Below are 9,517 nucleotides of genomic sequence, written 5' to 3'. Positions count from 1 at the left end.
ACGTGGGCACGCAGGCGCGGGGCGGGGCCTGCGGATGACACGCCCACTGCGGGAGGTGGGAGACGCGCGGCCGCCTGGGGGGGGTCTCGCCGGAGGCTCATCCTCGGCTTGACTGGGGAAATTGGGACGCTTCAGCAGGAAGGCTAGTATTAAAAGGAGCGAATGGATATGAGGATGCCTCCGGGCTACGCGCTCTTCTTGCCCAAGGTCGATTAATTCTCTTATATCCATTCAGTGAGGTAAGAAATCCGCCTGTCAACCTTCACAACTTCCCTCTGGGTCACTTGCCAGTTCGATCCATTAACTATTCCTGTGCGGGACCCCACTGCAAAACGTGTGTCTCAACTCTCTCCACATCTGCAGTCTTGTATCGGATCTCCCGGCGTCGACCTGGCCGCATTCTCCAAACATCAGCCAGAAGGCTCTTGTAAAAGTTCAAATCAGATCGTACCCTCTCCCTTTGCTTAAAATCCTTCCGCAGATTCCCCATCACTCCCGACCCTTGCCTTACTCTGCAAATTCCCTCAGGCTAGACCATGCCACCACCTACTCAGTTACTCTTGCTGGGCTCCAGTTATCCTTACTGTTCAGATTATTTCCTTAATTGTCCGACTGACTACAAATTCAATGATTGGTCATAGCGAGGGTTGGCAAATGTGTGGGAAATATGCAGTGTTTGTGAGAGTTTTGAGAAAAGGGGGACAATTTCTGTTAAAATCTGAAATGCGCATACTCTTTGATCCAAAATGTCTGCTTCTGGGTAAGCTATTCTAGAAAAATACTTGCAAAAACCCACAAATAGGAAGGTCATTGCAGTACGTAAAAGGATACTCCATTTCCGTGAAACCTTGAAACAACCTAAATGTCCATAGAAAAAGGATGGGATGGGCTGGGCATGGTGGCTCAAGCCTGTAAGCCCAGCACTTTGGGAGGCTGAGGTGAGGGGATTGCCTGAGCCCACAGGTTTGAGACCAGCCTGGGCAACTTGGCTAGACCTCATCTCTACAATAAATCAAAAAATTAGCCGGGCATGGTAGCATGCACCTGTAGGCTGAGGTGGGAGGATTGCTTGAGCCCAGGAGGTTGAGGCTCCAGTGAGCTATGACTGTGCCACTGCACTCCAGCCTGGGTGACAGAACAGGACTTGTCTCAAAAAAATAAATAGCCAGGTATGGTGGCTCACGCTTGTAATCCCAGCATTTTGGGAGGCAGAGGCGAGAAGATTGCCTGTGCCCAGGGGTTCAAGATTAACCTGGGCAACTCTGCGATAACTCATCTCAACAATAAATCAAAAAATTAGCTGGGTGAGGTGGCATGCATCTGTAGTTTCAGCAACTTGGAAGGCTGCGGTGGAAAGATTGCCTGAGCCCATTAGATTGAGGCTGCAACAGCCATGAGTGTGCCACTGCACTCCAGCCTGGACAACAGAGTGAAACTCCAACTCTAAATAAATAACACATTTCATGAGAATGCATAAATATATTATGTACTACTTGGTTACAGAAACCAAATAAAAAATTAATTTTAAGCAAGGGATAGCAAGAAGTCCTCCCCGAGGCTGGGCGCGGTGGCTCACGCCTATAATCCCAGCACTTTCGGAGGTGAGAGGATTGCCTGAGCCCACAGGTTCCAGACCAGCCTGGGCAACTTGGTGAAACCTCATCTCTATAATAAAAACAAACAAATAAATAATTAGTCAGGCATGGTGGTGCCTGCCTGTAGTTCCAGCTTCTTGGAAGGCTGAGGCAGAAGGACTGCCTGAGCCCAGTGGGTTGAGGCTGCAGTGGCCGTGAGCAGCGTGCCACTGCACTCCAGCCTGGCAACAGAATGAGACTCCAAATGAAAAAAAAAAAACAAAAAGAAATCCTCCTCTGTTCCCAGATACACACAAAGTTGAATTAAACTGAGTGACACTGATTGAAGGAGGGCCACTCAGCCTGTGCATGTCACCTAGGACAGCCCAGTAAAGTTAGCTTGATTAGTGTATATCCCTAGGCAGGTGAACTATCAAGTGCTTGCTTGACAGCATGGCTTTTGCCACATATATAAAGTCCCACAGAAAGTGCTGAGTCATTGATGAGTGCAGCAGTCAGTAGCCAAATCTCTGCCCTTAGGCCTTAGTGGGCACAAGGTTGTGGGCTGGATGAGGCTTCCAAGAGGGAAGACCTTTGCCCCAAGAAAGCCTTTCCAAGGAGAAGTCTCAGGTTAGCTTTGTTAACTTCTTGCTGCATATTTCTAAGGGGTTTTATATTGATTATTTCTTTTTTTTTTTGAGTTGGAGTCTCACTCTGTTGCCAGGCTGGAATGCAGTGGCACACTCACAGTCACCCCAATGTCAACCTGCTGGGCTCAGGCGTTCCTTTGGCCTCAGCCTTCCAAGTAGCCGGAACTACAGGCACACTACCATGCCCGGCTAATTATTATTTCATGAAATTCTAGATGTACCCTAGATCTAACTGTCACCATGAAATCCTAGATGTACCCCTGTAATATAAAAGCTAGAGGAGACTCCTGGAATGTAGCCCATTACTCCATTTTATAGACAAGGAAACTAATTCCATTCTCCCTCCCCCTTTATTTTTTTGTATAAGATATAATTTACCTACAGTAACATGTGGAACTCTTAAAAAGAAAAAAAAAAAGACCTTTGCCCCAGGCTGCTGAACTGTTATCTCACTTCCCAGAAGGTCCCAGCACCTCTGACTAGAAGCCTGGCAGGGGGATGCCATTCCTTGCCACTCATTGCCTTTACTGATTTCCAAGTCATGGGTTCACAAGGCCAAAGGTGCTAGGGTTGCCCTGACTCCGGGAGGCTGCTCTCAATTACACCTGGGCACCAGGGCTGGCGCCAAGGCGTGAAGCCCTGCACAGTTACACGGAGTTCCAGGCTCAGAAAGGTCCCATAGGCAGAGGGCATCACACTTGGCTAATGCCCTGCTGTTGCTGTCTGAAGGGTCTTAAATAATTTCTGAACAAGGGACCCCACATTTTCATTTTGGACTAGGCCTTGCATCTATGCATCTGGTCCTAGTGGATACCTTCTTGTGTGGATTTACGTCCTTAAAGCAGAGACCTCCTGGCATTTGATTTCATGGTTTAACTCCATTCAACTGATGAAAAACCTCATTTTTTATTACAGTAATATGCAATTGAGTTCAGACATTTCTTGAGTTCCTACTATGTACATTGTGCTGAGAGGGAGAGATGGAGACAAAAAAGACAAGAAGCCAGCTTGAAAGGAGTCTGAGGTCTAATGTGAGAGAATTTTGCCAGTGAAATAGAGAGATGGGAGTTCAGATCATGGGATCCAAGAGGGCTTCCTGGAGAACATGATAGTCATGTGGAGTCTTAAGGAATGAGAAGTTAGCCCTATCAAAGATGGTGGGAAGAAGACATTCCAGGCAAACGGCACAGTCCCAGCATAGGGACATAACAGGATGTGTAGGAAACTACAAGAGACTTATGCAAAATAAATACATAAATGATATGTGCATTTGTAAACATAAACACAAATATAAATGTGCATTAAGATAATAAACATGCAACTGATAACCCTCAGGTCACACTTGACAGCAGAATTCTAAATCCTCCTTAGGAAGGCTTTGTGATTTAATGATGACACTCTGTCTTGACTAAAGAATCTTATCAGTTCCTCAAATTGCTGATGTGCTGATCAGTGTATAATCTGCGGACACTAATAGGATGTTGATTTATTTGAAGAATAACTGAAGCCTGAAATTCTATGGATAGTCTTGCGTGTAGACATTGTAGCCTGTATGCTGTCATATGTAGCCAACGATTCTAACTTCTGTATTTTACTCTCTCCATTGAAAAGCCGACAGGCCAGCCGGGCTCAGTGGCTCAGCCTGTAATCCCGCGCCTTTGGGAGGCTGAGGTGAGTGGATTGCCTGAGCCCGCGGGTTCGAGACCCGCCTGCGCAACTTGGCGAGACCTCATCTCTACAATAAATCAAAAATTAGCTGGGCGTGGTAGCACGTGCCTGTAGTTCCAGCTACTTGGAAAGCTGAAGTGGAAGGATCGCTGGAGCCCAGTAGGTCGAGGCTGCGGTGGCCGGGAGCGGCCACTGCACTCCAGTCTTGGTGACAGAGTGAGACTCCAACTAAAAAAAAAAACAAAAAATGGACAGGCCATTGCCACCACCCGCCATGGCCATTGCGGCCATTGCCTTGCTAAGCTATGGTGTGGCCACGTGCTCTTTGAGCTATGGCCAGGCCATATTTCCTGGCTTTGGTCCCCTCCCCTACCTTAGGGAGGTGAATCTCCTCTTTCTCTCTAATTTACTTTCTAAATAAACTATCTTTTCTAATCTAACCTGTGCAATTCTTTGCATCTTTTATGCGGCATCGATCGCACCAGACACCCCATACCCCCAGTGGGCCTGACCTAACATTCTGGAGGCCCCGCTGGGAGTGTGACCCTAACATTTTTGGAGGTCCCACCGAGATGTGACCTAACAAAAGAAAAAGAAAAGAAAAGGGAACAGCAGGCTAGGTGCAGTTGCTCAAGCCTGTAATACCAGCACGTTGGACACTGAGGTGAGAGGATTGCCTGAGCCCATAGGTTCGAGAACAGCCTGGGCAACTTGGGGAGATCTCATCTCTACGATAAACAAAAAAATTAGCTGGGTGCGGTAGCACGTGCCTGTAGCTCTGGCTGCTTGGAACGCTGAGGCAGATTTTGTTCCAGTTACTCTTTGAGGCTTTGAATCAGCAGCAAACACAGACAAAGCACCTACTCTGGAAAAACTGACATACCCAAGGGGGCCAATACACATCTGGTAATGAATGAAAAAAAAAATGAATGCTCTTATTATCTATGTCAGAAGTACATTTTCAGAAGTGGGGGGAAGAGGCGGGTCATTTTTGAGTTTTAGTTGAACACAGATCTCACTTTTCTATTTAAAAGAATTCAAATCAGTGCAAGTAGCAGTAACCAAAAGTGAACCAGAGCCAGGCAGGGTGGCTCACGCCTGTAATCCTAGCATTTTGTGAGACTGAGGCTAGAGGATTGCCTGAGCCCACAAGTTAGAGGCCAGCCTGGGCAACATGGTGAGACCATGTCTCTACAATAAATCAAAAAATCAGCCCAGCATGGTGGCACATGCCTGTAGTTCCAGCTACTTGGAAGTCTGAGGCGGAAAAATCACCTGAGCCCAGCAGGTCGAGGCTGTGGTGGCCGTGAGCGTGCCACTGCACTCCAGCCTGGGTGACAGAGTGAGACTCCGACTCGAAAAAGAAAAATAGTGACTCAGACACAGAACAACAGACAGAGCCTGGGGAGTGAGTCACGGACATAGGTTTAATTATCTCTTGGTGACACCCAATACCTGAGCATTCAGATGTTCATGCATGATAAAGAAGTAATTCTTCTTTCCTTCTCCGCAGTATCCAGTTAAGCGGTTCGGACTCGATTTAGGCAAATTCAATTTACGCGAGCCCGGGGCTCGCCAACTGTACGCGGGAGCCGAGTCCTGCGAGAGTTGGAACGAACCATCGGTGCTAGCCGGGCGGGGAGGGTCAGGTCCGCTGCGCGTGGAGTCCGGGGCGCGACCTCGGACATTCACGGGGTGGCATCCAGGGGTCCTGAGACACGGCGCGGCCGAGAAGCTGGCCTTTACTAGGATAGGGGTGGAGCTGCGGGTGGGGGCCGGCGCCTCGCTCAGGGCTCCGTGCCCCCTCCCCCCTCCGCAATGGACTCGGCTGTAGAATCCGGGTACCCAGTTCCCCGGAGTGTCTTTCGCTTAGGCCGCGTCGAGGCGGTAACGGTGGTCGGTGGGGCCCCGGGCCCGGGGGTGTCGGGCCGAAGGGGACGTGGGTCCGAACCCGGGGGGTGGGTGGGGCAAGGGGGTATCGCGGGACCCCGAAACCTCAGGACAGCAGTCTCCTGCTCCCGGCCGGGCTGCTCCCTCGGCCCCTTCTAAGTGAGGGTACTGGGTCCCTGGTCCCTCCCCCAGTCTCGCTTCTCCCACGACCCCTAGGTCTCTCCAGACCGCATTCCTCCGGCTCCGGTCCCCATGGCGGACAAGAAACTAGTGGTGGTTTTTGGAGCCACAGGTAAGCGAAAGCCCAAACGAGGACCCGGGGGCGCAGGAGACCGCCCGGGCTGCAGAGCCAGAGCGCCCCCCGGCGCCGGGGCCGCTCGCCGTGGGGTCTGGACGGAGGGGAGGAGCGCTGGGACCCCCACCTGGGCGGGGGCTGTGACCACGGGAACTAGTCGCGGATTGCTTTTGAATTTCTAAAACATTACTTGAACGTCATTGAATAGGAGTGCTTGAACATGACACCCAAGTTAAATCTCCTTCCACTCCTTTCTTCCACTCCATCTGTTAGGTCCGAGTAACGCCTGGCTGCTCTCCCTTGATACCAATAAATCCAAGGGACAGGGAACTGGTAGAAAGAGGTTTATTTCGAATCCGAATCCGGGAGCAAAGCTGGGCTTCTGGCCTTTTTAAAGTGGTTCTGCTTACCCTTCAGGTTTTACAGTCCACTTTTGTAAGTTCAGGGTTGGTACCTATACACTGACCACGTGACTAGTAGAGCACTGCATAGAATGTAAGTTACAGCCGCATTTTGTCATTAATGACATTTGTGGTCCGCATTTCCTGGCACCAGTTACACCAGGCAGAGATATTCATTAAATTTGCCGTAGAGTAAAGGGAGTTAACAGGACCTAAGACATCATACATTACTACATGTTGTTAAATGTAAAAGTTACGCAAATCACAAGACTTTTGATTACCTTGATACTATATTATTCAAACCTGTGACTACTAAGAAAAGGCAGTAAATGGGGATTTACTTCTCTCAGTTAGTTGGAAAGTTAACATTTCACAGTCTGCAGGGAAGTTAAGGACTCTTTGAAGTTACTCACTAGGGTGCATAGGAGAAAGGGGACTTGCACCTTTTGTTAATTCTCAGGAATGTGGGTACCTGCGGCCGCTTGATCCCTCGCCATGCCCTTCTCTAGGGGCTGTGGCAATATGGACTGACAATAGCGGGTCACCATATCACATCCACTGTTACAAAGTTTCTTGAAGATCCTACCAGAGTAGATAGATTTTTTTTTCAAATGGTATTATATTATTTTGTTTCTACCTATTTTTCTTTCATATATATAACAGCTTTATTGAAATATAATTTATGGCCAGGCTGGGTGACTCAGCCAGTAATCCCAGCACTTTGGGAGGCTGAGGCAAGTGGATTGCCTGAGCCTGCAGGTTTGAGACCAGCCCAGGCAACTTAGTGAGACCTAGTCTCTACAATAAATCAAAAATTAGCCGGGCGTGGTAGCACACACCCGTAGTTCCTGCTACTTGGAAGTCTGAGGTGGAAGGATTGCCTGAGCCCAGCAGGTCGATGCTTGGGTGGCCTTGAGTGTGCCACTGCACTCCAGCCTGGGCGACAGAGGGAGTGCAGTGGCAGGCTCCCGGCCACCGCAGCCTCAACCTGCTGGGCTCCAGCGATCCTTTCGCCTCAGCCTTCCAAGTAGCCGAAACTACAGGCACACGCTACCATGCCTGGCTAATTTTTTTTTTAATTTACTATAGAGATGAGGTCTTGCCAAGTTGCCCAGGCAGGTCTTGAACCCGCGGGCTCAGGCAGTTCCTTACCTCAGCCTCCCAAGGCGCGGGATTACAGGCTGAGCCACTGAGCTTGGCCTGTGTTTATATATAATTCACATACTAGACATTCCACCCAAGGAAAGTGTTCGACTCACTGGTTTCTAGTATAGTCGCGAGTTGTGCTATCAACAGTCAACTTTAGAACATTCTCCTCACTCCTGAAAGAAACCCCATACATTAAGTCACTCCCCCAAAGCACCAGTCTATTTTTAGTATCTATGGATTTGCCTATTGTGGACATTTCATATTGATAGAATCAGGTTAATGTGTGGCCTTTTGTGTCTGTCTTCCTTCACACAGTGTTTTCAAGGTTCATCCATGTGAAGGAGTAAAGCATGTATCAGTACTTCCTTCCTCTTTATGGCTGAGTAAGATTTCACTTTATGGATAGACCACATCCTGTTTAGCCATTCATCAGTTGATGGATGCTTTATTTGTTTCCACTCTTTGGCTATTATAAAGCTGCTATAAACATTTATCTTCAGGTTTTCATGTGGATATATGTTTTCAGTTTTCTTGGGTATATACCTAGGAGTGGAATTGCTTAATCACACAGTAACTGTGTGTTTAATATCATTGGGTGGTCGAGGATTCTGAGACCTCAAGACAGCAGTTTGCTGCTCCCAGCAAGGCTGCTCTGCTCCCTTTGGCCCCTTCTCAGTGCACGTACTGGATCCCTGGTCCCTCCCCCAATCCCACATCTCTCATGACCCCCAGATCTTTCCAGACTGCATTCCTTCTGCTCCAGTTCCCATGGCCGACAAGAAATTAGTGGTGGTTATAAAGTTGCCATAAACATTTGTCTCCAGGTTTTCATGTGGACATGTGTGTTCAGTTTTCTTAGATATATACCTAGGAGTGGAATTGCTTGATCACATGGTAACTCTGTGTTTAGCATTTTGAGAAACTGCCAGACTGTTTTTCTTTTCTTTTTTTTTTTTTTTTTTTTTTTTTTTGAGTTGGAGTCTCACTCTGTCATCCAGACTAGAGTCCAGTGGCCGCTCCTGGTCACTGCAGCCTCGACCTGCTGGGCTCCGGCGATCCTCCCGCCTCAGCCTTCCAAGTAGCTGGAACTACAGGCGCGCGCTACCACGCCCGGCTAGTTTTTGATTTATTGTAGAGATGAGGTCTCGCTAAGTTGCCCAGGCAGGTCACAAACCCGCGGGCTCAGGCAATCCACTCACGTCAGCCTCCCAAAGCAGCTGCACCATTTTACATCCCCACCAGGAGTGGTCTGAGAGTCCCAATTTCTCCCTGTCCTCCTCAACACTTGTTATTATCTCTTTGATTACTGCCGCCCTAGCCCCACCTATTTTAAATTTAATAAACTGTCTTAGAACTTGTTCTCCATGACAATCTGCTTCATTGATTTTAAACTGGTACATAGTATTCCATCGTTATCAGAATTTCCTTACTCAAACCCCTATCAGTGAACATTTAGGTTGTTTATAGTCTGTTGCTATACAGTAATGAAAACCCTTCTAGTTATACCACTTCATACATATGTAAATATCTGTAGGATCAATTTTTGTAAGAATTACGGGTCAGGGCTTTGATTTTTACCCAGGTGTGAAAAATGGTATCTTGGCTGGGTGTGGTGGCTCAAGCCCATAATCCCAGCACTTTGGAAGCCCGAAGTGAGAGAATTGTCTGAGCTCACAGGTTCGAGACCAGCCTGGGCAACTTGGCGAGACCTACAAAAAAGAAAAAGAAAAATAGTATCTTACTGTAGTTTTTTTTTTGAGTTGGAGTCTCTCTCTGTCACCCAGACTGGAATGCAACGTCCGCTCCCGACCACCGCAGCCTCGACCTGCTGGGCTCCGGCGATCCTTCCGCCTCAGCCTTCCAAGTAGCTGGAACTACAGGCACGCGCTA

At 48.3% G+C, this 9,517-nt stretch overlaps 1 protein-coding gene across 1 annotated transcript in view; it reads left to right on the top strand.

The window, feature by feature from the left end:
* The first annotated feature begins 5,741 nt into the window (after nucleotides 1-5,741).
* NMRAL1 (NmrA like redox sensor 1) overlaps nucleotides 5,742-9,517 on the top strand; it is a 17,077-nt gene continuing 13,301 nt past the window's right edge. The window contains exons 1-2 of the mRNA XM_008058014.1: nucleotides 5,742-5,779; nucleotides 5,999-6,074. Of these exons, the coding sequence (XP_008056205.1) occupies nucleotides 6,035-6,074 (40 nt within the window). The 5' untranslated portion in view covers nucleotides 5,742-5,779; nucleotides 5,999-6,034. The remainder of the gene's footprint in view (nucleotides 5,780-5,998; nucleotides 6,075-9,517) is intronic.

The sequence above is a fragment of the Carlito syrichta genome, unplaced genomic scaffold (genome assembly GCF_000164805.1).
Source record: "Carlito syrichta isolate Samal-C Ts95f unplaced genomic scaffold, Tarsius_syrichta-2.0.1 Scaffold303189, whole genome shotgun sequence".
NCBI classification, from domain to species: domain Eukaryota; kingdom Metazoa; phylum Chordata; class Mammalia; order Primates; family Tarsiidae; genus Carlito; species Carlito syrichta.
Note: the sequence above shows the minus strand (reverse complement) of the source record. Positions and strands in the feature narration are given on the sequence as shown.